Source organism: Phoca vitulina, unplaced genomic scaffold (assembly GCF_004348235.1).
Source record: "Phoca vitulina isolate PV1807 unplaced genomic scaffold, GSC_HSeal_1.0 scaffold31, whole genome shotgun sequence".
NCBI classification, from domain to species: Eukaryota; Metazoa; Chordata; class Mammalia; order Carnivora; family Phocidae; genus Phoca; species Phoca vitulina.
The window spans coordinates 784,129-811,631 of NW_022589734.1; the positions used below are offsets into that span (position 1 = coordinate 784,129).

Below are 27,503 nucleotides of genomic sequence, written 5' to 3' on the forward strand. Positions count from 1 at the left end.
CCAAAGGTAGGGAGATCTTTAGGAGGCTGTTTCAAGTCAGAGGAGAGGCACTAAGAAGCTGAACAAAGGTACTGCACAGAAGTTTCAAGAGGAGCAAACAAATTGGGGTGCTATTGAGGAGTAGAAGTGTGTGTTTTTTTTTTTTAATTTTATTATGTTATGTTAATCACCATACAACACCATCATTAGTTTTTGATGTAGTGTTCCATGATTCATTGTTTGCGTATAACACCCAGTGCTCCATTCAGTATGTGCCCTCTTTAATACCCATCACCAGGCTAACCCATCCTCCCCCACCCCCCTCCCCTCTAGAACCCTCAGTTTGTTTCTCAGAGTCCATAGTCTCTTATGGTTCGTCTCCCCCACCGATTTCCCCCCTTCATTTCTCCCTTCCTACTATCTTCTTTTTTTTTTTTTTTTAACATATATAGTATTATTTGTTTCAGAGGTACAGGTCTGTGATTCAGCAGTCTTACACAATTCACAACGCTCACCATAGCACATACCCTCCCCAATGTCTATCACCCAGCCACCCCATCCCTCCCACCCCCCAGCCACACCAGCAACCCTCAGTTTGTTTCCTGAGATTAAGAATTCCTCATATCAGTGAGATCATATGATACATGTCTTTCTCTGATTGACTTATTTCGCTCAGCATACCCTCCAGTTCCATCCACGTCGTTGCAAATGGCAAGATTTCATTCCCTTTGATGGCTGCATAATATTCCATAGTATATATATACCACATCTTGTTTATCCATTCATCTGCCGATGGATATCTTGGCTCTTTCCACAGTTAGGCTACTGTGGACATTGCTGCTATAAACATCGGGGTGCACGTACCCCTTAGGATCACTACATTTGTATCTATGGGGTAAGTACCCAGTACTGCAATTGCTGGGTCGTAGGGTAGCTCTATTTTCAACTTTTTGAGGAACCTCCATACTGTTTTCCAGAGTGGCTGCACCAGCTTGCATTCCCACCAACAGTGTAGGACGGTTCCCCTTTCTCCCAATCCCTGCCAACATCTGTTGTTTCCTGACTTGTTAATTTTACCCATTCTGACTGGTGTGAGGTGGTATCTCATTGAGGTTTTGATTTGGATTTCCCTGATGCCAAGTGATGTTGAGCACTTTTTCATGTGTCTGTTGGCCATTTGGATGTCTTCTTTGCAGAAATGTCTGTTCATGTCTTGTGCCCATTTCTTGATTGGATCATTTGTTCTTTGGGTGTTGAGTTTGATAAGTTCTTTATAGATTTTGGATACTAGTCCTTTATCTGATATGTCATTTGCAAATATCTTCTCCCCTTCTGTCGGTTGTCTTTTGGTTTTGTTGACTGTTTCTTTTGCTGTGAAAAAGCTTTTTATCTTGATGAAGTCCCAGTGGTTCATTTTTGCCCTTACTTCCCTTGCCTTTGGCAATGTTTCTAGAAAGAAGTTGCTGCGGCTGAGGTCGAAGAGGTTGCTGCCTGTGTTCTCCTTTAGGATTTTGATGGACCCCTGTCTCACATTGAGGTCTTTCAACCATTTGGAGTCTATTTTTGTGTGTGGTGTAAGGAAATGGTCCAGTTTCATTCTTCTGCATGTGGCTGTCCAATTTTCCCAACACCATTCGTTGAAGAGACTGTCTTTTTTCCATTGGACATTCGTTTCTGCTTTGTCGAGATTAGTTGACCATAGAGTTGAGGGTCCATTTCTGGGCTCTCTGTTCTGTTCCATTGATCTATGTGTCTGTTTTTGTGCCAGTACCACACTGTCTTGATGATGACAGCTTTGTAATAGAGCTGGAAGTCCGGAATTGGGATGCCGCCAGCTTTGCTTTTCTTTTTCAACATTCCTCTGGCTATTCGGGGTCTTTTCTGGTTCCATACAAATTTTAGGATTATTTGTTCCATTTCTTTAAAAAAAGTGGATGGTATTTTGATAGGGATTGCATTAAATATGTAGATTGCTCTAGGTAGCATTGACATCTTCACAATATTTGTTCTTCCAATCCATGAGCATGGAATATTTTTCCATTTCTTTGTGTCTTCCTCAATTTCTTTCATGAATATTTTATAGTTTTCTGAGTACAGATTCTTTGGCTCTTTGGTTAGATTTATTCCTAGGTATCTTATGGTTTTGGGTGCAATTGTAAATGGGATCGACTCCTTAATTTGTCTTTCTTCTGTCTTGTTGTTGGTGTATAGGAATGCCACTGATTTCTGTGTATTGATTTTATATCCTGCCACTTAATTGAATTCCTCTATGAATTCTAGCAGTTTTAGGATGGACACTTTTGGGTTTTCCACATAAAGTACCATATCATCTGCAAAGAGTGAGAGTTTGACTTCTTCTTTGCCTATTCGGATGCCTTTTATTTCTTTTTGTTGTCTGATTGCTGTGGCTAGGACTTCTAATACTATGTTGAATAGCAGTGGTGATAGTGGATATCCCTGCCATGTTCCTGACCTTAGGGGGCAAGCTCTCAGTTTTTCCCCATTGAGAATGATATTCGCTGTGGGTTTTTCATAGATGGCTTTTATGATATTGAGGTGTGTACCCTCTATCCCTATACTCTGAAGAGTTTTGATCAAGAAAGGATGCTGTACTTTGTCAAATGCTTTTTCTGCATCTATTGAGAGGATCATGTGGTTCTTGGTCTTTCTTTTATTAATGTATTGTATCACATTGATTGATTTGCGGATGTTGAACCAGCCTTGCAGCACAGGAACAAATCCCACTTGGTCGTGGTGATTAATCCTTTTAATGTGCTGTTGGATCCTATTGGCTAGTATTTTGGTGAGAATTTTTGCATCCATGTTCATCAGGGATATTGGTCTGTAATTCCTCTTTTTGATGTGGTCTTTGTCTGGTTTTGGGATTAAGGTAATGGTCGCCTCATAAAACGAGTTTGGAAGTTTTCCTTCTGTTTCTATTTTTTGGATCAGTTTCAGAAGGATAGGTATTAATTCTTCTTTAAATGTTTGGTAGAATTCCCCTGGGAAGCCATCTGGCCCTGGGCTTTTGTTTTTTGGGAGATTTTTGATGACTGCTTCAATTTCCTTAGTGGTTATAGGTCTGTTCAGGTTTTCTATTTCTTCCTGGTTCAGTTTTGGTAGTTGATACATCTCTAGGAATGCATCCATTTCTTCCAGATTATCTAATTTGCTGGCATAGCGTTGCTCATAATATGTTCTTAGAATTGTTTGTATTTCTTTGGTGTTGGTTGTGATCTCTCCTGTTTCATTCATGATTTTATTTATTTGGGTCATTTCTCTTTTCTTTTTGATAAGTCTGGCCAGGGGTTTATCGATCTTGTTAATTCTTTCAAAGAACCACCTCCTAGTTTCGTTGATCTGTTCTACTGTTCTTTTGATTTCTATTTCATTGATTTCTCCTCTGATCTTTATTATTTCTCTTCTCCTGCTGGGTTTAGGCTTTATTTGCTGTTCTTTCTCCAGCTCCTTTAGGTGTAGGGTTAGGTTGTGTATTTGAGACCTTTCTTGTTTCTTGAGAAAGGCTTGTATTGCTATACACTTTCCTTTTAGGACTGCCTTTGCTGCATCCCAAAGATTTTGAACAGTTGTGTTTTCATTTTCATTTGTTTCTATGAATTTTAAAAAATTCTTCTTTAATTTCCTGGTTGACCCATTCATTCTTTAGTAGGATGCTCTTTAGCCTCCATGCATTTGAGTTCTTTCAGACTTTCCTCTTGTGACTGAGTTCTAGCTTCAAAGCATTGTGGTCTGAAAATATGCAGGAATGATCCCAATCTTTTGGTACTGGTTGAGACCTGATTTGTGACCTAGGATGAGATCTATTCTGGAGAATGTTCCATGGGCACTAAAGAAGAATGTGTATTCTGTTGCTTTGGGATGGAATGTTCTGAATATATCTGTGTAGTCCATTTGGTCCAGTGTGTCATTAAAGTCTTTATTTCCTTGTTGATCTTTTGCTTAGATGATCTGTCCATTTCAGTGAGGGGGGTGTTAAAGTCCCCCACTATTATTGTATTGTTGTCGATGTGTTTCTTTGCTTTTGTTATTAATTGGCTTATATAATTGGCTGCTCCCATGTTAGGGGCATAGATATTTACAATTGTTAGATCTTCTTGTTGGAGAGACCCTTTAAGTAGGATATAGTGTCCTTCCTCATCTCTTATTATAGTCTTTGGTTTAAAATCTAATTTGTCTGATATAAGGTTTGCCACCCCAGCTTTCTTTTGGTGTCCATTAGCATGGTAAGTGGTTTTCCACCCCCTCACTTTCAATCTGGGGGTGTCTTTGGGTCTAAAATGAGTCTCTTGCAGACAGTATATTGATGGGTCTTGTTTTTTTTGTCCAATCTGTTAGCCTGTGTCTTTTGATTGGGGCATTTAGCCCATTTACAGTAAGGGTAACTATTGAAAGATATGAATTTAGTGCCATTGTATTGCCTGTGAGGTGACTGTGACTGTATATTGTCTGTGTTCCTTTCTGGTCTGTGTTACTTTTAGGCTCTCTCTTTGCTTAGAGGACCCCTTTCAAGATTTCTTGTAGGGCTGGTTTTGTGTTTGCAAATTCCTTTAGTTTTTGTTTGTCCTGGAAGCTTTTTATCTCTCCTTCTATTTTCAGTGACAGCCTAGCTGGATATAGTATTCTTGGCTGCATATTTTTCTCATTTAGTGCTCTGAATATATCCTGCCAGTCCTTTCTGGCCTGCCAGGTCTCTGTGGATAGGTCTGTTGCCAATCTAATGTTTCTACCATTGTAGGTTACAGATCTCTTGTCCCAAGGTGCTTTCAGGATTTTCTTTGTCTCTGAGACTCGTAAATTTTACTATTAGACGTCGGGGTGTTGACCTATTTTTATTGATTTTGAGAGGGGTTCTCTGTGCCTCCTGGATTTTGATGCCTGTTTCCTTCCCCAAATTAGGGAAGTTCTCTGCTATAATTTGCTCCAATATACCTTCTCCCCTCTCTTTCTTCTTCTTCTGGGATCCCAATTATTCTAATGTTGTTTTGTCTTATGGTATCGCTTATCTCTTGAATTCTGCCCTCGTGGTCCAGGGGTTGTTTATCTCTCTTTTTCTCAGCTTCTTTCTTTTCCATCATTTGGTCTTCTATATCACTAATTTTCTCTTCTGCCTCATTTATCCTAGCAGTTAAAGCCTCCATTTTTTATTGCACCTCATTAATAGCCTTTTTGATTTCGACGTGGTTAGATTTTAGTTCTTTTATTTCTCCAGAAAGTGTTTCTCTAATATCTTCCATGCTTTTTTCAAGCCCAGCTAGTGTCTTTAAAATCATCATTCTGAACTCTAGTTCCGACATCTTACTAATGTCCGTATTGATTAGGTCCCAGGCAGTTGGTACTGCCTCTTGTTCTTTTTTCTGAGGTGATTTTTTCCATCTTGTCATTTTGTCCAGAGGAGAATAGATGAATGAGAGAACAAAATGCTAACAGGGTAACAATGTCCCCAGAAAATATACACTAAACAAATCAGAAAAGACCTGAAATCGGGGGAAAAGAAAGGGAAAAGAAAAAGAAAAAAAAAGAAAAAGAGAAAGATAAAAACAAACAAACAAAAACAAAACAAAGAAAGCAGAATATGATCAAATATGGTCAGGCTGGTACATAGATCAGTGACACACATTAGATTTTGGGTGTATTTTGGTCTGTTAGAAGAAGGTGTCTCCCAAAATTTTAAAGAAAGAAAAACTTATATATGTACAAAAATAAGGGTTAATACGATGAAGGGATGGAATATGACTGTAAAGATGAAAATTATAAAAGATTTTATAAAAGGAATTGATAAGATAAGAAGTTGGTTGAAAAAAGAAGAGGATTTAAAAAAAAAAGGGAGAGAATGTGATCAGGCAGGAGACCAGAACAAAACCATACACTAGAGATTTAGGGTATATTTTGATCTGTTAGAAGAAACTGTATATCAAAATTTTAAAGAGAGAACAGCTTATATATATATATATACCAAAAATAAGGGTAACTACTGTGAAGGGATAGAATATGACTCCAAAAATGAAAAATAAAAAAGATTTTTTAAAAAAAGTGATTGATAAGATGTTGGTTGAAGAGGGAAAAAAAAAAGTTAAAAAAAGGGCGCCTGGGTGGCTCAGTTGGTTAAGCGACTGCCTTCGGCTCAGGTCATGATCCGGGAGTCCCGGGATCGAGTCCCGCATCGGGCTCCCTGCTCGGCAGGGAGTCTGCTTCTCCCTCTGACCCTCCTCCCTCTCATGCTCTCTCTCTCATTCTCTGTCTCTCAAATAAATAAATAAAATCTTTAAAAAAAAAAAAAGAAAAGTTAAAAGAAAAAAAGACAGTTAATAAAAAATTAACTTTGAAAGACTAAAGAATCATGGGAAAAAAGCCATGAATTCTATGTGCAGTATTCCTGTAGCGTTGGAGTTCTGCCATTCTCATTGATCGGTAAACTTGGTCTTGGCTGGCTGTTCTTGCTGATCTTCTGGGGGAGGGGCCTGTTGCCATGGTTCACAAATGTCTTTGCGGGAGGTGGAATTGCCCCGCCATTGCCGGGTCTGGGCTGAGTAATCTGCTCGGGTTTGCTCTTGGGAGCTTTTGTTCCCTGCAAGCTTTCCCCACAGCTTGGAAATGGTGGCCTCCCAATCTCCGCCCTGGAGGAGCCGAGAACTCGGGGCCCTGCTCCTCAGTGAGCCCCCAGAGAAAAGCAATCAATCACTCCCCGTCTCCCTGGTCTCCTGCTGCACTCTGTGCTCACCCGGCCTGTGACCGAGCGTTTCTATCTCTGGCACCCGACTCCATGTGGAGTCTTCAAACCCAGCAGATCCCTGCGGTGCGCTCCCGCGCTGCTCCTCCTGGGAAGGAAGGTGAGTCTCCCCGGATCTGCCACTTGTTGGGTCCCTGCTAGAGGAGCAGTGGCCTGACTGTGCCGCGGATCATGGTTTATGGCCACCTGGAGCTGAGAGCCCGCTCCTCAGCTCCGTCTCTGTAGCCGGTTTCCCCGCTCTGATACCTGGGAGCTCTGCTGCACTCAGGCACCCCCAGTCTTTCTGTGACCCCGAGGGTCCTGAGACCACACTGTTCCAGCGAGGGTTCCACCCCCCGCTTAGCCTCTGGAGCGACTTCCCTCAGCGGAGCCGACTTCTAAAAGTTCTGATTTTATGCTCCGCTGCTCTATCACTTGCCAGAAGCAGCCGATGGAGGCCCCCTCCCCCGCCGTCTATCCTCCCGAATATCACCTCGGATTCACTTCTCCGCATGTCCTACCTTCCAGAAAGTGGTTGCTTTTCTGTTCAGAGAGTTGTTGCTCTTCTTTTCTTCGATCTCCTGTTGAGTTCGTACGTGTTCAGAATGGTTTGATCCCTATCCAGCTGAATTCCTGGGACCAGACGAAATCCAGGTCTCCTACTCCTCTGCCATCTTGCTCCCCCGGCCTGGCAGGGTTTATAATTTTTTAGCATAGCCAAGGGCGATGAGAGCAAAGAAATGTGATACTGCAAAGTAGGACCAGTAAGGGGTATTGGGAAACTGGGGGTTACTTGGCTTGGCTGCAGATTGGAGAGAAATGGGGGAAATCCTTCAGGGGTAAGTTGGAGCCATCCTGTGGAAGCCAAATTGAAATTTTCAGTTGAATTTCAGTTTTGGCTTTCATTTTTCTTGGGAAAGTGTTTGCCACTCAACCTCATCTAGAAAATGACCTAGTGAGAATACGACATTGCAAAATTAATTGGATGGGACAGTGAAGTTAATTCAGTGGAGACTGCTCTAGCCCACGCATGAACTGAGGCTCTGACTATGGGCCAAGGAGCCAGGACTGTGCTAGGACTTTGTAACTCACTGGGCAGAGAGAGGCACTAGGGAGGGCGCCGGGGTAGGGAAGTGCCATGGTGGGAGTGGGGTCCAGGTTTTTATTCTGGGGGACTGGGAGAAGGTGACATCATCAGGAAACTTGAGGAATTGATAATGGGGGTGGGAAGGTAATGTTCTGTTTTAGATAGCCCTGACTGGAGTTGGCTTCTAAAGGATGGATTTAGGAATCATAAAACCATGGTTCTAGAGCAGCAGGGCACAGAGGTGATCTAATCTCATGTCCTTGCTTTATTTTATTTAAAAAACAATATGAAATCTATTATTTTATTTTGGTAGAAAAAATACTAGAAGTGCAAAAAGGAAAAGAAAAACTGGGCCATAATCTTTTCCCTAAATAACCCCTCTTGACTTAAAAAGAAAAAAAGTAAATTGAAGTAATGCATGCACACAATTGGAACATCCAAACCATATAGAAAAGTGCAAAGAGAAATAGAGAAATGGCCCTCCTCGGACCCTTCCACCAGTCCCCAGTGTTCCCCTTATGTAGGTAATATGATAATGAAGACATTGGCTGCATACACAACTTTACCTTTCCTCTATTTTTATCATGGCATTTTTGAGATATATTAAATAAAAATATATGAAAATATCTTTCTAATGGCCCCACACATCTTAATCATCTTAGTGGTATTTAATTTAGAGCCCTGAAAGCCTTCCATGGCTGCCTGTGTCTGCTACATTCAGCCTCGTCCACAGCCTGGACCACAGCCTCCTCCTGTTCTTCCCTGCTGTGTCTCTGCCTCCCTCATGCTCTCTCCTGGTAGAGATTGGCCTTCTTTCTCTGCACTGGTGGTTTCCATTGCTCCCCTGCCTGTCCTTCCTTCTTTCCTGACCCACTGCTCTTGAATTGCAGGTCCCTTAAGTGTGGCTGCCTTCTGCAAATCCTTGGGGATCCCAGAGTTGTCAAATCACCTCCTCCTTCCCTAGGCAAGAAGCTCCACAAGGGAAGTAGTAGGCCTTTGGCAGGGCCCCGTGTCTCCCCATCACACCTGTATCCTGAGTGCCCAGCATGAAGTCCACATGTGACAGGAATCAGTAAACCACTCATCTGCTGTTATACGTTCTGTGATTTGGGGGTTCATTATAACTGTCAATTATACGAATCTGGAGCCATTTGTGGTCAATGTTATAAAAGAAAAATTATTCTTACTAAAAATAGCGAGGAAGCCTTTATTTGACACTATTGCAATAGGAGGAGATACTCGTGCAAGTGAGAAACTCAACTCCCAATACAACAGGAGCAAGTGGGGATTTATAGCCACCAGGCAAGGTGAGGGAAAGATGGAAAATTACTGAAAAAAACTTGATTAGATATCAGGGGTAGAGGAAGATGAGCTTGATTGGATATCGAGAATGGGAGGATTCTTTTTTTTTTTTTTTAAAGATTTTATTTATTTATTTGAGACAGAGAGAATGAGAGAGAGAGAGAGCACATGAGAGGGGGGAGGGTCAGAGGGAGAAGCAGACTCCCTGCCGAGCAGGGAGCCCGATGCGGGACTCGATCCAGGGACTCCAGGATCATGACCTGAGCCAAAGGCAGTTGCTTAACCAACTGAGCCACCCAGGCGCCCAAGAATGGGAGGATTCTTGATAAACTGGTTTAGCAGGATTCTTTGCTAAAAATGGCAGGCCACGGATGAGGCCTAGTCAAGAAGAAGGCTCAAAGGAGCCTGAATCAAGTTTGATTAAGGAGGAAGTCACTGTTACTGTCAGCTAAGAGAGCCACGTGATGACTATGCCCTTTAGTATCTGATGTCGCCTCCTGATAAAGATAGGAGAGACCCTGGAGAATGGGAGATTGCACACAAAAAAGCTCTATGCAGCCAAGAGCTGCCAGAGAATATCAGTTTGATCCATCTCCAAGATGAACTTGTATTGTTCTTATATTTTAAAACAGGAACGATACAGTATTTACTCCACCCTTCCTCCCAGGAGAATCCCAAAGACGGATTCTGTTTCGAGAAAGACCTGTCAGATGTTTTTGCTCCTGGGCAGTGGATGCTGCTGTTTTCCTCTGAGATACTGTTTCACGTGTTCCTAGTTACAGAGCTAACCAGGCTTACCTCAGTGCTATGACTTCAGCCATGGATATAACTGACTTCTCAGTCCCATGGGGCACTCCAAACTAATTTTGCCTCCCTGACTATTCAGTGAGCCAGGGTGATTGCACATTTCCATGCCCTGCTCACTTCTGGGCCTTGCCTGTTGTCCTGAAGGATAGATGACCCTTGAACAACACAGGTTTGAACTACGTGGGTCCACTTACGCAAGGACTTTGTTACAGTACTCTAAATGTATTTCCTTTTCCTTATTATTTTCTTAATAACAGTTTCTTTCCTTTAGCTTACTTTATTGTAAGAATATAGTATATAATATGTATAACATGCAAATATGCATTAATAGACTATTTATTGGTAAGGCTCCCGGTCAACAGTAGGCGATTAGTAGTTAAGTTTTTGGGAAGTTAGAAGTTATTCATGGATTCTCAGCTGTGTGGGGAGTTGATGCCCCACCCCCTCATTGTTCAAGGGTCAACTGTAATTATTAATAGAGTCTCTTTTCCTTCTCACAAGTGTCCCCGTTTGGTCTCTATGGTCTGTTGTCCCTCAGCTTGGCAACCTCCCCACCCCAGCACAGAAGCTAGCCCTAGACCTAGTGTTACTGAGCTCCAGCAGACTGCCTTCACAGTGCCACAGTGCATTCCCCCTGCAGTGACTTGAACAGATGCCATCAATTTTTAGCAAGGCAGCTGGTTGTCAGGAAGATGCTCAAAGAAATCTGCACACGTGAAGAATGTTACTACATGCCACTTTCAGCTTTCTTGGTGGGAATGGATAAAAAATAGGGAGTGTGAAGCAGATGAAGCTGAGCGGGATGTGGGATGGTAGTGCTGACAGGAGGGTGTCGCCAGGGCACCAGGGGTCTGCAGTGGCCAGTATGCTCTATGCACTTGGAAATCATGTCAGGTGATGTAACTTCCAAAGCAGTGTCTATATTTGGATTTAAGACTCTTCATACAAAGTAGTGGCAGGACAAGAATGAGCTTTGTATTTTGCAAAGTGGGGGTTGCTTGTGAAAAACCTAGTCCCTGGTTCTTAGCTCTTTCTACTGAATCATTCTATATAGGGGCTGGGGCTGGGGCTTGTTCAGAAATCTGAATTTTTAACAGCTTCTGGTGATTCTGATGGATTGTCTTGTTTGAGAACCACTGCCTTAGGAGAAGTAGACATTTTGGAGCAACTATATGTTCTTATTAACTTGTGCATTTGGACTGTTGGTGGGAATGCAAGTTGGTACAGCCACTTTGGAAAACAGTGTGGAGGTGCCTCAAAAATTTAAAAATAGAGCTACCCTATGACCCAGCAATTGCACTACTGGGTATTTACCCCAAAGGCACAGATGTAGTGAAAAGAAGGGCCATATGCACCCCAATGTTCATAGCAGCAATGTCCCCAATAGCCAAACTGTGGAAAGAGCCGAGATGCCCTTCAACAGACGAATGGATAAAGAAGATGTGGTCCATATATACAATGGAATATTACTCAGCCGTCAGAAAAAGTGAATACCCAACTTTTCCATCAACATGGATGGGACTGGAGGAGATTATGCTAAGTGAATAAGTCAAGCAGAGAAAGTCAATTATCATATGGTTTCACTTATTTGTGGAACATAAGGAATAGCATGGAGGACGTTAGGAGAAGGAAGGGAAAAATGGGGGGGGGGAATTGGAGGGAGAGATGAACCATGAGAGACTATGGACTCTGAGAAACAAACAGGGTTTTAGAGGGGGCCCTGGAGGAGGGGGATTGGTTAGCTCGGTGATGGGTATTAAGGAGGGCACGTACTGCATGGAGCACTGGGTGTTATACGAAAACAATGGATCGTGGATCACCACATCAAAAACCAATGATGTATAGTATGGTGACTAACATAACATAATAAAATTAAAAAAAAAAACAAACTTGTGCGTTTGGACAGTTCATTCATTCATTTAGTAACTCTTTATTGAATAGTAATCATGAGCGAAGCCCTGGGCCAGGAGCTGGGTAAAGCAGTGAGTGACAGGATGTGTTTGCTGTCCAAAGAGCTTTCCATTCTAGCAGAGGAGACAGACCTTCACCTAGCAATACCCCTGTGACATATCACTACAAGGGGAGTACTGAGGACCGTGGGCACTGAAGCCAGTGTCTATCCCAGAGTCTGGGCTCAGGACAGGCCTCTCCAGGGTGTGAGTCAGAGCTAGGACCTGTAGGATGAGGAGAGTAGGAAAATAGCTGCTGGACATGGGAACAGTATGCACAAAGGCCTCAGCAAAGGGAGGTTTGCTGGAGTTGTGAGATAAGTGGGGGATGTTCACGTTGTTGTGAGAAAAGGAGGAGTCAAGGGGGAAGGGTAGGCAGGAGATTTGGAGGGCTAGAGGCCCTTGGGTTTGGGACTAGACTCTCAGAATGCCAAGGACCCCGGAAGGGCTTGCATGTAGATCTGTTGGGGGGGAATTCTGGTCTATAAAGGCCCACGAGCTGATGGACACCAACGTGCGGCCATTCACAGGCTATTTGATCAGGCTTCCTAGTGGCCATGGGCAGGCCAGAGCCCTGGAGACAAGGATGCCGGGTCATCTGTGCTAGCTATCTGGGAAGGTGCTGGGAAGTGGGTGTGGCAGGCAACAGGCCTGGGATGTGCTCCCACTGCTCTGGTGAGGGCCCGGCCTTTGTGTGCAAAACACTTGCCAGCGTCAGGTCTGTAACACTGACATCTGATCTGTGTCTCTCCCCTAGATCCTGCCTGGGCTATACATCGGCAACTTCAAAGGTGAGTTACCTTTTCTTATTAATGTGGTAAAATATGCATAATATAAAATGTGCCACTTATGCCATTTTTAAGTGTACACTTGAGGTGGCATTAAGTACATTGCTGTGCAACCATCCATCTCTGGAACTCTTTCGTCATCCCAAACTGAAACTCTGTGCCCACTAGACACTAACTAGTCCCTCTCCCCCAGTGCCTAGAAAACACCATTCCACTTTCTGTTTCTGTGGATTTGACCGCTTTAGGTACTTCACATGAGTGGAGTCTTTCATGCAGTGTTTGTCCTTTTGTGTCTGGCTTATTTCACTGATCATAATGTTGATTCATGTGGTAGTATGTCAGAATTTATTTCCTCTTTAAGGCCATATGTATATATAGCTATATGTATATATATTATTTTTATTTTTCCTTTCATCTGCTGATGGACATTTTGGGCTGCTTCCACCAAAGGTGGAATCAAGCATGATTGAGTCAAGGTATCGACTCAGTTTACACCAAGTCTGATCTGGACATGGCCACCACTTTTGTCCAGGCCCCTTGCTGGGCCCTCATACTTGTGAGGGCCCAGCAGTGGACATGTGCATACTTAATAGGATGCAGTAGACTTAGGAAACTTGCAAGGCTGCAAGGCTGGAGAGAGCCAACCCTCCTCATAGGCATCTGAAATTCCTCCCTCCTAGAACAAGCGAGAACACATTCCTGTCTGTTTGCAGGTTGCTCCTTAAATTTGAGTTCAGGTTCAAATTGACTGTAAAAAAAATCTCTTTTTTTCCCCCAATATATTTTACTTTATTTATTTTTTTGTTATTTTATTTTATTTTATTATGTTATGTTAATCACCATACATCACATCATTAGTTTTCGATGTAGTGTTCCATGATTCATTCATTCATTCATTCATTCATTTGTTTGCGTATAACACCCAGTGCTCCATTCAGTATGTGCCCTCTTTAATACCCATCACCAGGCTAACCCATCCCCCTCCCCGCCCTCCCCTCTAGAACCCTCAGTTTGTTTCTCAGAGTCCATAGTCTCTCATGGTTCGTCTCCCCGTCTGATTTCCCCCCCCTTCATGTTTCCCTTCCTACTATCTTCTTTTTTTAACATATAATGTATTATTTGTTTCAGAGGTACAGGTCTGTGATTCAGCAGTCTTACACAATTCACAGCGCTCACCATAGCACATACCCTCCCCAATGTCCATCACCCAGCCACCCTATCCCTCCCACCCCCCCCACCACTCCAGCAACCCTCAGTTTGTTTCCTGAGATTAAGAATTCCTCATATGAGTGAGATCCTATGATACATGTCTTTCTCTGATTGACTTATTTCGCTCAGCATAACACCCTCCAGTTCCATCCACGTCATTGCAAATGGCAAGATCTCATTCCTTTTGATGGCTGCATAATATTCCATTGTATATATATGCCACATCTTCTTTATCCATTCATCTGCCAATGGACATCTTGGTTCTTTCCATAGTTTGGCTACTGTGGACATTGCTGCTATAAACATCGGGGTACACGTACCCCTTAGGATCACTACATTTGTATCTATGGGGTAAATACCCAGTACTGCAATTGCTGGGTCGTAAGGTAGCTCTATTTTCAACTTTTTGAGGAACCTCCATACTGTTTTCCAGAGTGGCTGCACCAGCTTGCATTCCCACCAACAGTGTAAAAGGGTTCCCCTTTCTCCGCATCCTCGCCAACATCTGTCATTTCCTGACTTAATTTTAGCCATTATGACTGATGTGTGGTGGTATCTCATTGAGGTTGATGTGGATTTCCCTGATGCCGAGCGATGTTGAGCACTTTTTCATGTGTCTGTTGGCCATTTGGATGTCTTCTTTGCAGAAATGTCTGTTCATGTCTTGTGCCCATTTCTTGATTGGATCATTTATTCTTTGGGTGTTGAGTTTGATAAGTTCTTTATAGATTTTGGATACTAGCCCTTTATCTGATATGTCATTTGTAAATATCTTCTCCCATTCTGTCGGTTGTCTTTTGGTTTTGTTGACGGTTTCTTTTGCTGTGCAAAAGGTTTTATCTTGATGAAGTCCCAATAGTTCATTTTTGCTCTTGCTTCCCTTGCCTTTGGCGATGTTTCTAGGAAGAAGTTGCTGTGGCTGAGGTCAAAGACCTTGCTGCCTGTGTTCTCCTCTAGGATTTTGATGGACTCCTGTCTCACTTTTAGGTCTTTCAACCATTTGGAGTCTATTTTTGTGTGTGGTGTAAGGAAATGGTCCAGTTTCATTCTTCTGCATGTGGCTGTCCAATTTTCCCAACACCATTCGTTGAAGAGACTGTCTTTTTTCCATTGGACATTCATTCCTGCTTTGTCAAAGATTAGTTGACCATAGAGTTGAGGGTCCATTTCTGGGCTCTCTATTCTGTTCCATTGATCTCTGTGTCTGTTTTTGTGCCAGTACCATACTGTCTTGATGGTGACAGCTTTGTAATAGAGCTGGAAGTCTGGAATTGTGATGCCGCCAGCTTTGCTTTTCTTTTTCAACAGTCCTCTGGCTATTTGGGTCTTTTCTGGTTCCATACAAATTTTAGGATTATTTGTTCCATTTCTTTGAAAAAAGTTGTTGGTCTTTTGATAGGGATTGCATTAAATGTGTAGATTGCTGTAGGTGGCATTGACATCTTCACAATATTTGTTCTTCCAATCCATGAGCATGGAACGTTTTTCCATTTCTTTGTGTCTTCCTCAATTTCTTTCATGAGTATTTTATAGTTTTCTGAGTACAGATTCTTTGCCTCTTTGGTTAGATTTATTCCTAGGTATCTTACGGTTTTGGGTGCAATTGTAAATGGGATCGACCCCTTAATTTGTCTTTCTTCTGTCTTGTTGTTGGTGTATAGGAATGCCACTGATTTCTGTGCATTGATTTTATATCCTGCCACTTTACTGAATTCCTGTATGAGTTCTAGCAGTTTTGGGGTGGAGTCTTTCAGGTTTTCCACATAAAGTATCATATCATCTGCAAAGAGTGAGAGTTTGACTTCTTCTTTGCCTATTCAGATGCCTTTTATTTCTTTTTGTTGTCTGATTGCTGTGGCTAGGACTTCTAGTACTATGTGGAATAGCAGTGGTGATAGTGGACATCCCTGCCACGTTCCTGACCTTGGGGGCAAGCTCTCAGTTTTTCCCCATTGAGAATGATACTCGCTGTAGGTTTTTCATAGATGGCTTTTATGATATTGAGGTGTGTACCCTCTATCCCTATACTCTGAAGAGTTTTGATCAAGAAAGGATGCTGTACTTTGTCAAATGCTTTTTCTGCATCTATTGAGAGGATCATATGGTTCTTGTTCTTTCTTTTGTTAATGTATTGTATCACACTGATTGATTTGCGGATGTTGAACCAATCTTGCAGCCCAGGAATAAATCCCACTTGGTCGTGGTGAATAATCCTTTTAATGTACTGTTGGATCCTATTGGCTAGTATTTTGGTGAGAATTTTTGCGTCCATGTTCATCAAGGATATTGGTCTGTAATTCTCCTTTTTGATGGGGTTTTTGTCTGGTTTTGGGATCAAGGTAATGGTGGCCTCATAAAACGAGTTTGGAAGTTTTCCTTCCAGTTCTATTTTTTGGAACAGTTTCAGAAGAATAGGTATTAATTCTTCTTGAAATGTTTGGTAGAATTCCCCTGGGAAGCCATCTGGCCCTGGGCTCTTGTTTTTTGGGAGATTTTTGATGACTGCTTCAATTTCCTTAGTGGTTATAGGTCTGTTGAGGTTTTCTATTTCTTCCTGGTTCAGTTTTGGTAGTTGATACATCTCTAGGAATGCATCCATTTCTTCCAGATTATCTAATTTGCTGGCATATAGTTTTTCATAATATGTTCTTAGAATTGTTTGTATTTCTTTGGCATTGGTTGTGACCTCTCCTCTTTCATTCATGATTTTATTTATTTGGGTCATTTCTCTTTTCTTTTTGATAAGTCTGGCCAGGCGTTTATCAATCTTATTAATTTTTTCAAAGAACTAGCTCCTAGTTTCGTTGATCTGTTCTACCGTTCTTTTGGTTTCTATTTCTTTGATTTCTTCTCTGATCTTTATTATTTCTCCTCTCCTGCTGGGTTTAGGCTTTATTTGCTGTTATTTCTCCAGCTCTTTTACGTGTAGGGTTAGGTTGTGTATTTGAGACCTTTCTTGTTTCTTGAGAAAAGCTTGTATTGCTATATACTTTCCTTTTAGGACTGCCTTTGCTGCATCCCAAAGATTTTGAACAGTTGTGTTTTCATTTTCATTTGTTTCCATGAATTTTTTAAATTCTTCTTTAATTTCCTGGTTGACCCATTCATTCTTTAGTAGGATGCTCTTTAGCCTCCATGTATTTGAGTTCTTTCTGACTTTCCTCTTGTGATTGAGTTCTAGTTTCAAAGCATTGTGATCCGAAAATACACAGGGAATGATCCCAATCTTTTGGTACCAGCTGAGACCTGATTTATGACCTAGGATGTGATCTATTCTGGAGAATGTTCCATGGGCGCTAGGGAAGAATGTGTATTCTGTTGCTTTGGGATGGAATGTTCTGAATATATCTGTGAAGTCCATTTGGTCCAGTGTGTCATTTAAAGTCTTTATTTCCTTGTTGATCTTTTGCTTAGATGATCTGTCCATTTCAGTGAGTGGGGTGTTAAAGTCCCCTACTATTATTGTATTGTTATCGATGTGTTTCTTTGTTTTTGTTATTAATTGGCTTTTATAAGTGGCTGCTCCCATGTTAGGGGCATAGATATTTACAATTGTTAGATCTTCTTGTTGGAAAGACCCTTTAAGTAGGATATAGTGTCCTTCCTCATCTCTTATTACAGTCTGTGGTTTAAAATCTAATTTGTCTGATATAAGGATTGTCACCCCAGGTTTCTTTTGGTGTCCATTAGCATGGTAAGTGGTTTTCCACCCCTCATTTTCAGTCTGGGGATGCCTTTGGGTCTAATATGAGTCTCTTGCAGATAGCATATTGATGGGTCTTATTTTTTTATCCAATCTGATAGCCTATGTCTTTTGATTGGGGCATTTAGCCCACTTACAGTTGGGGTAACTATTGAAAGATATGAATTTAGTGCCATTGTATTGCCTGTAAGATGACTGTTACTGTATATTGTCTGTGTTCCTTTCTGGTCTGTGTTACTTTTAGGCTCTCTCTTTGCTTAGAGGACCCCTTTCAAGATTTCTTGTAGGGCTGGTTTTGTGTTTGCAAATTCCTTTAGTTTTTGTTTGTCCTAGAAGCTTTTTATCTCTCCTTCAATTTTCAATGACAGCCTAGCTGGATATAGTATTCTTGGCTGCATATTTTTCTCATTTAGTGCTCTGAATATATCATGCCAGTCCTTTCTGGCCTGCCAGGTCTCTGTGGACAGGTCTGTTGCCAATCTAATGTTTCTACCATTGTAGGTTACAGATCTCTTGTCCTGAGCTGCTTTCAGGATTTTCTCTTTGTCTCTGAGCCTCGTAAGTTTTACTATTACATGTTGGGGTGCTGACTTATTTTTATTGATTTTGAGAGGGGTTCTCTGTGCCTCCTGGATTTTGATGCCTGTTTCCTTCCCCAAATTAGGAAGTTATCTGCTATAATTTGCTCCAATATACCTTCTGCCCCTCTCTCTCTTTCTTCTTCTTCTGGGATCCCAATTTTTCTAATATTGTTTCATCTTATGGTATCACTTATCTCTCAAATTCTGCCCTCGTGATCCAGGGGTTGTTTATCTCTCTTTTTCTCAGCTTCTTTCTTTTCCATCATTTGGTCTTCTATATCACTAATTTTCTCTTCTGACTCATTTATCCTAGCAGTTCGAGCCTCCATTTTTGAATGCACCTCATTAATAGCCTTTTTGATTTTGACTTGGTTAGATTTTAGTTCTTTTATTTCTTCAGAGAGGGTTTCTCTAATATCTTCCATGCTTTTTTCAAGCCCAGCTAGTATCTTTAAAATCGTCATTCTGAACTCTATTTCTGACATCTTACTAATGTCTGTATTGATTAGGTCCCTGGCAGTCGGTACTGCCTCTTGTTCTTTTTTTTTTTTGAGGTGATTTTTTCCATCTTGTCATTTTGTCCAGAGGATAATAGATGAATGAGAGAACAAAATGCTAACAGGGTAACAACGACCCCAGATAAATATACACGAAAGCAATCAGAAAAGACCTGAAACCGGGGGAAAAGAAAGGGAAAGAAGAAAAAAGAAAAAAAGAAAGAAAAAGAAAAAGAAAGAGAAAAAGAAAAAAAGGATATGGTCAAATATTATCAGGCTGTTGAATAGATCATTGCCAGACACTAGATTTTGGGCGTATTTTGGTCTGTTAGAAGATACTGCCTCCCAAAATTTTAAATAAAGAAAAATATATATACCGAAATAAGGGTAAATATGAAGAAGGGATGGAATATGGGTGTAAAGATGAAAATTATAGAAGATATTATAAAAGGAATTGATAAGATAAGAAGTTGGTTGAATAAAGAAGGAAGAGAAATTAAAAAAAAAAGGGGGAGAGCATGTGGTCAGTCAGGAGACTAGAACAAAGTGATACACTAGAGATTCAGGGTATATTTTGGTCTCTTAGAAGAAACTATATCCCAAAATTTTAAAGAGAGAACAACTTATATATATATACCAAAAATAAGGGTAACTACTATGAAGGCATAGAATATGACTCTAAAAATGAAAAATAGAAAAGATTTTTAAAAAAGTGATTGATAAGGTGTTGGCTGAAAAAGGGAAAAAGAAAAATTCAAAAAAAAAAAAAAGAAAAAGAAAATTTAAAAAGTTAACTTTGAAAGACTAAAGAATCAGGGGGGAAAAAGCCATGCATTCTCTGTGCTGTATTCCCCTAGTGCTGGAGTTCTGCCGTTCTCATTGATCGGTAAACTTGGTCGTGGCTGGCTGTTCTCGCTGATCTTCTGGGGGAGGGGCCTGTTGCCAAGGTTCTCAAATGTCTTTGCCAGAGGCGGAATTGCCCCACCCTTTCCGGTCTGGGCTAAGAAATCTGCTGGGGTTTGCTCTCCGCAGCTTTTGTGTCCTGCAAACTTTCTGTACAGCTTTGGAGGATGGGAGTGAGAATGGTGGCCTCCCAATCTCCGCCCCAGAGGAGCCGAGAACTCGGGGGTCCCAGTGCTCAGTGCACCCCCAGAGAAAAGCAGTTAATCACTCCTGTCTCCCCGGTCTCTGGCCGCACTCTGTGCTCACCGCCCAGCCTGTGACTGAGCATTTCTGTCTCTGGCACATGACCCCGTGTGGAGTCTCCAAACCCAGCAGATCCCTGGGTGTGCTCCCTTGCCGCTCCTCCCGGGGGAGGAAGGGGAGTTTTCCTGGATCTGCCACTTGTTGGGTCCCTGCTGGAGGAGCAGTGGCCCGACTGTGCTGCAGATCATGGTTTATGGCCACCCCGAGCTGAGAGCCTGCTCCTCAGCTCCGTCTCTGCAGCTGGCTTCCCTGCTCGGATACCTGGGAGCTCTGCTGCACTCAGGCACCCCCGGTCTTTCTGTGACCCCGAGGGTCCTGAGACCACACTGTCCCAGCGAGTGTTCCACTCCCCGCTTAGCCACTGGAATGACGGCCCTCTGCGGAGCAGACTTCTTCTTCTTCTTCTTCTTCTTTTTTTTTTTTTTTAAGATTTTAGTTAATTTATTTGACAGAGAGAGACAGTGAGAGAGGGAACAGAAGCAGGGGGAGTGGGAGAGGGAGAAGCAGGCTTCCCGCTGAGCAGGAGCGTGATGCAGGGCTCGATCCCAGGACGCTGAGATTATGACCTGAGCTGAAGGCAGACGCTTAACGACTGAGCCACCCAGGCGCCTCAGAACAGACTTCTAAGAGTTCCGATTTTGTGCTCTTCTGCTCTATCACTTGCCAGTAGTGGCTGATGGAGGCCCCCTCCCCCGCCGTCTATCTTCTCGAATATCGCCTCGGATTCACTTCTCCGCATGTCCTACCTTCCAGAAAGTGGTCGCTTTTCTGTTCAGAGAGTGGCTGCTATTCTTTTCTTCGATCTCCTGTTGAGTTCATAGGTGTTCAGAATGGTTTGATCCCTATCTAGCTGAATTTCTGGGACCAGATGAAATTTAGGTCACCTACTCCTCTGCCATCTTGCTCCTCCCTCCCAATATATTTTAAATTACTTTAATGTCATAGGAAATTAACCATTAAGATAATTGCTAAAAATACGCATAAAGGAGCATCTATCTTTCATAAGCAGACGATGACTATATCTACAATTCATTTAACTGTGAGATCCCACCACTGTAGTCTATATTCCTGTGAATCTGTATCAGGTTTTCTTCCCCCAAACAATCTGAACTGGTAAAAAAAAAAAAATACTGTAGCATGCTATGTTTACTCCTCAGAACCCTCAAAAAAGGGATACCTTTGTAAAGTAAATTGTGCTAAAATAGTATATGAGAAACTAATAAGACATACATAGGAACAGCCCAGAAAATTTTAGGTTCTATACCCACTGATTAACAAAAATGCACCAGGAGAAACCACATTGGATGAGAAAGTGCACGATGCTGATCTTTTTGATTTCTCTGCGTAATGTTTATTTCCTCCTCTTCTCTTCCCCCAACCGCCTTGGCTCCTAGTGCTGTTAATTGGCCTTAGAGAGAATTGAGCATAGGGAGCTGACAGCTGCTAATTGCTACTAGAACATTTTAAAAATAGTACTAGAGTTCTTAAATTAGTAAGCTTTGTAGTTCTGAAAAAGCAAGTGCTTTGGGTAGGTAGGCGGTAGTACTGGACTACATTAAGGAGCAACTATCTTTTGGGGTTACCTAGGGAGTTATTAACTGCTTTCATGAAGATAGGAGAATGTCTTTGTGTTTGAGAACAGAGTTTAGGATAAATTCCTAGAAGTAGAATTGCTACGTGAAAGTGTTTACAAATTAAAAATTGTAATGCATACCAACCAAATTCAGTACTTCTGCCAACAGTTTATTTATGAGAGTTTTATCCTTATTCATAGTAGGTTACTTTCTTCTAGAAGGTCACATGTGCACAATTTTAAGGCACATTTTTAAAACTCTTTGTACTAAAATCTATACCTATTTTCAAAGTATTCAGTGACATTGGAATCCTTCACAGTTTCTGAATTCTTGCTGTGGGTTTTGCCCGTTAGAGAGGTCTACACTATCCATTACCTCTCCTTGTTCAGATGCTTAATGTTTTTTTTTATTGTCTTCAGTTATTCTGACATTGGTATGTGGTCGTGTTTTATTCACTCATCAATTCACCATTTATTAACCACTTACTAGGTGTGAGACTTATTTAAAGCAAAGGAGTAATAGTGCAGTGAATTGACAAGAAGCTGGAAGGAAGTGTTGCTCTCCATCTAGTTGCCTGTGAATTAACTTATTCATTCCAGAAACTTGTTGCAATGTGCTGGGGGTCTGATGTGGATGCACAATTTGGTTCTCAGTGGTTCAGAGTCAGGAGGAGCAGGAACGGAAGAGGGGAGCAGGTCTTACCATGAAGAGAAGCTGTGAGGCAGTCTGCCTTGGAATCTGGTTCCCGCCGCCCCCCCCCCCCCCACCACTGTCCATGAGCCATATGTTACCCTCAGACACATTCCACAGCCTGGACATGAGAGGGGCTGTGGTGAGGATGAACCAGACAGTGTAGCCGATGCACACGATTCAGTGTCTGGCACGTGACTGCTCAGCCGCTGTCAGGCCCTCCTCACCCTCTGTCTGTGAAATAGGAACCACACACCTCCTTCAGGCTGCTGTGGAAGGGAGCTAGATGCTCAGACGGCACCCATGCCATGCTGGGTGTGCAGTAGGTGCCGATCATCATCAGCTAGCAAGTGTGGAAGACCAAGCTGAAAGGATCGTGACTGCTCCTGGAAAGTGAATCCAGCTGTCATATGTCCTTTAGCATGGTGTCTCACTTAGTCGTTTTCTTTCCTTTTCCAATTACAAATAATATGTGCCTACTGCAACACAGCAACCAGTACAAAAATGTATAAAGAAAAATTAATGGAAATGTATTTATTTATTATTTTCTTTTTTCTTTTTTTTTTTTTTTTAAGATTTTATTTATTTATTTGACAGAGAGAGAGCACAAGTAGGCAGAGTGGTAGACAGAGGGAGAAGGAGAAGCGGGCTCCCTGGTGGGGCTCGATCCCAGGACTCTGGGATCATGACCTGAGCCGAAGGCAGACGCTTAACGACTGAGCCACCCAGGCGCCTCTATTTATTATTTTCTGAGCGATCTTCATTTTTGTACAGTGTGGATTGACACTGCTACCCAGGCCTTGGTTCTAGTGGCCATGGTCTCAATCCCATAATTGGATAGTCTCCTATCCTGTCTCCTTCCTCCCCTCCCCCGCCTTCCCCACCTCCCCTTCTCTTCTTTTGCCTCTCTTCCCTCCCTCCCTCGCTCCCTGCCTCCCTTCCTTCCAGTGGGGATCCTTTACATGTCACTCTGCGACTTCCTTTTTTTTTTTTTTTTTTTTTTTTTTAACTTGCAGTGAATCACAAACCATTTTCCAACACCTGTTCCTGGTGATTCTTCCACCTAGAGAAAAACTCACAAACCGACTCAGGTTCTGGAGCCTGGTCTTTTGATGAGAGCCTCTCAGTTGAGGTGCCTTAACTTGCAGCTGGCTCTGCCCAGAAGCCAGGAGGGAAGGTGGGAGTGGAAGCTTGAAGAGTAGCTCCAGCCCGGACCAAGAGGGTGGGGTTATCTGCTGCCCCATAACTTGACAGATCCCAAAATGGATGTTAGCTCACAGAAGAAGCCTTCATTGTTTGAAGATGTCCACGAAATTCTAGAAATGTGGGAAACAAGCTCACACCCTATGTGTGTACTGGTGATGTACATAGAGACATGTTTGGGGTCTCAGAGCTTTTGTTCTGTCTGCCAATGACAATGGTCATGGTTCCCAGTGGTGGTTTCCCAGTTGTTTGGATAAGGCTGACCTTGTTGAACTACTGAACACTGATCTTTGGTGGTCTGCTGTTAGCTTAGTCTAAGAGAGCTGCATGATGAGTGGTGAGCATTAGGTGGTGGAACAAGAGCTGGAATTCAGGTGTCTTTGATGTAAGCACGTATTTGGAAACATTCAGAGGTGTTGGAGAGTGAAGCCCATACTGTAGCCTTGAGACTTAATCAGTCTCGTCCCAATGATTATAATAATGGTGACGGCAATGATAACATTTGCTACATGTGAGTTGAGCACTATTGTAAGCATTTTATTTCATTTAGTATTTCCAGCAGCCTTTGAGGTGGTACTCTTACCATTTTCCCACATTAAAGGTGAGAAAAGTGAGGCACAGAAAAACTTGTCCAAGGTTGACACCAATAAATGTCAGAGCCCATGTTTGGTGAAAAAGGGAACAGGTAGGGACTGCCCATTTTGGCCCCCATCCCAGGTTGGAAATGGACTCACTTAAAGGTTGAACACACTAACAGCTAATTTATAACTCTAGAAGTTATTGTTATGTACAATAATTTATAACTATGATTCATTAAATTAATTTCACAGTGGGATTAAGTATAACTGCAAAACAGATCAGAATCACCCACCACTGAGCAGATGCTCAGCTTGGGAGGCAAAAGTTGTTTGGGAAGTGACTCAGAACATGGCTTGGGGTTCAGGGTCAGAACAGAGAGAATTAGGTCCTTTTAAAATAGAGACCTTCCTTCTCCTCTTTCGTCTCTCTGTCATCTTGCATGGCCATGCTTTTGAGTCCACAAATCACTGTAACAGGTGCTCTGATACTGGAAAGGCATTACCAAAGAAGTTCTTTCCTTCCAAATATGTTTTTCTAGAGTGCTTATATTGATGGCATTATTTTCTAGTGCTTCTTCCAATATACTTTTGTTAATTTTATTTAGAGGCAATTCTGCTTGACTTTGCTGGACTAGCTTATTTCCCATGGCCACTCTAGCATTTCCCACATCTTAGCACTGGTTACCCCGGTACATCTTCTGTATCCATATAAGATCTAGAGCACGAATTCCCCTTCCTAAGGAAGCACGTGGCTGCCACTTTGCCTTTTGAAGACAGTATCTTCCAGGAATCCACTTGCTCCCTTAGCAAGGTCTTACCAGTGATGGATGGGGTCTTCCATTGAGGGAACATGCAACAGCAAAGGAGAAAGATCAGGTAGGTGTTTCTATTTCAGTGCTCCCACTGTGTAAAAACGACATTTGCTTCTTCTGAAGGCCACGTGAGGCCTTAGGAGAGTAGGCAGAGGCAGGCAGCAAGAGTGGGCAGGAGCCAGGGGAGATGTTGGCAGAAAAAGGAAAAGAACATAGTTAGCTGTTTTACCAATGAAAGGTTGACTGTTTTACTTATTAATGTAATTTAGTTGAATTTTATGAATAGTGTTTTTTTTTTTAATTTTTCTTTTCCTGGTTATAAAAGTAATGTAGGCTCTTCAGTTAAAATAAAAATTTTAAAAATCCAAATGTGATAGAAATATGTTAAATAGAGTGAAAACTTCCCCAAACTGTACAACCCAGGATAACCATGGCCAGTGTATATTCTTCTAGATTTTTTTCCATGTGAATTCTAATTTGTAATCTTCCTGTTGGTTTATTAATAGCGTTGCATTAATAGTGTTGCATTTGTGATTGCAAGTGGCTGTGAGTTGTTTTCTGGCTTAGAAATGGCATCAAAATGCCATGGTGGGGAAGGGGCACCATTGGCACCCAGTCATAGCTCATTCCCTGAAGGCCCTGCAGAACTCCATGTGTATAGTGCACACAGTCTTCTGGGGTTCTTTTTCAGATGTGGGTTCTGATCATGTAGATATGTAGTGGGCCTGGGAGTCTGCATTTCCAGTAGGCTCCCAGGTAATGCCATGCTGCTGCTTGGCAGACCCTGGTTTGAGCAGCAAAGGACTAAGTTCTGCCCCTTTGATTTTGTGCCCAAGGAGAGCTGGTATGAAACTTCCAGACTTGTTCACATGCATGTGAATGAGCTGATAACCCCACGTCTTACAACTGCATTCACAGCTTATGACCACAGTGCCCGTGGTTGTAGGCAGTCATCCAGAACCATCAATAATTTGTAGTTCTAAAGAATAAGAGGTCCAATGTCATCATTCAAAAATGTCGATTAAGCACTTTATGTACTCTCAGATAGTTAGAGCCTGTGCTTATGGGATAGGGTAATCCCAGAGTGGCGTATCAGTACGGACAGCACTAGGATAAAATAGAAAGGAGCACGGAGCAAAAGGAACATTGTCCAAGAGTTGCTTCTGTTTTCTTTGGAGCCCTACAGTCTGTTGTCTCATTTGTGATGTTAAGTGGTCTTCTGTATTCAAAAATGTATGCTTTTATTACCAAACCACTTTTTTGGTTTATTTTTAATCTGTGTTATAAAAGTGTATTTATGAGGTGATGAAAATGTTTCCAAGTTAGATTGCAGTGATGGCTAAACAACTCTGAATATACTAAAAACCATTGAATCATACACTTTAAAAGGGTGAATTTATGGTATGCAAATTATCTCAAGAAAGCTGTTTGTAGAAAAGAAAAAGTATATTTAAACAAATCTTTTTTTTTTTTTAAAGATTTTATTTATTTATTTGTCAGAGAGAGAGTGCGCGCACAAGCAAGGGGAGGGGCAGACAGAGGGAGAAGCAGGCTCCCCGCGCAGCAGGGAGCCTGACCTGGGGCTCGATCCCAGGACTCTGGGATCATGACCTGAGCCGAAGGCAGACACTTAACCGACTGAGCCACCAAGGCGTCCCTATTTAAACAAATCTTTAAAATTCAAATCTTGGGCAGGACCAGAATCCAGAAGATTCTGCCCTAGAGTGTCAGGAGGCTGCTTTGGAGCACTCCACCAGCTGCTCCTCCTCCTTCCACCGTTTGCTGCCCCGCCTCGTCCGTGCTCTTCTGTGCGCCCAGCTTGATGTTGCTTCTCCACTCGGGCTAAAAGATACATGCTGGTGGCGATTGGGAAAATTGCCTTTTGGTGAGAATGTGGAAGCTGGCTGCCAGTGGGATCCTAAATGATTCTAGTTCCTATTCAATTCAAACTTACTGATGCCAAAACTTGTGATAGTTGTGGGGCAGAGGGGGGTGTTTGTAATTGAGTCCTATATGTGTGACATAGATGGCTATTACGCACATCTGAATTTGAAGCTTGAGATGGTTGGAGCAACGAAGAAGGTCTTAAAACCAACATTTTAATATTACTTTTAAATACTTTTTTTTTTTTTTTTTTGACTTTAAAGTGGTACATGTTTATTGCAGACCGTTTAGGAAAATTTTTCAGTCTCTGCATGATCATCAGGGCTTCTTAAAATTGCCGATTCCTCTTAGGGTCATGAGATCTAGCCCAGCATCATTAGGCTCTGTGCTAAGCAGAGAGTCTGCTTCTCTTCCTCTGCACCCCCCCCAATAAACAAACAAACAAACAAATCTTAAAAAAAAAAGAACCTGCAGATTCCTCAGCCTTGTCATAGACCTTGAACTAAGTTGAAGCCCCAACTTAGTTCATAGGCATGTTAAACTTTCAGAACCTCTTGTGTTGACTATACCAAAAAAACTATTTAAAAAGTTTTGAAACACTTGTAATTCCATCTTTTCAAGATTGTCACTGTTAGAGCTAATTCACTATAGTAGTTTTCCCTCTGTATGTGTGTTTGTCTTTATTATGTTTTTATAAATTGAGTTCACATTGTATTTATAGTTTGATAACTGCTTTTACACCCTGCTTAACATTATATCCTAAGCATTTTCCCGTGTCATTAATATTCTCTAGAAACATGATAAGTAAATATTTGAGTCAGTCCATTTTACCCTGTATCATTTAAAAAGCTTGTCCCAGCTCAGGACATGGGCATGTGGGGAGCCTTTTCTTGCTGGACCCCTGTTTTGTAGATTAGCAGAAGGGTT

At 42.0% G+C, this 27,503-nt stretch overlaps 1 protein-coding gene across 1 annotated transcript in view; it reads left to right on the forward strand.

The window, feature by feature from the left end:
- LOC116644826 (interferon regulatory factor 4-like) overlaps window positions 1-27,503 on the forward strand; it is a 136,992-nt gene that overhangs the window by 9,472 nt on the left and 100,017 nt on the right. Inside the window, exon 2 of the mRNA XM_032424668.1 lies at window positions 12,609-12,642. Within this exon, the coding sequence (XP_032280559.1) occupies window positions 12,609-12,642 (34 nt within the window). The remainder of the gene's footprint in view (window positions 1-12,608; window positions 12,643-27,503) is intronic.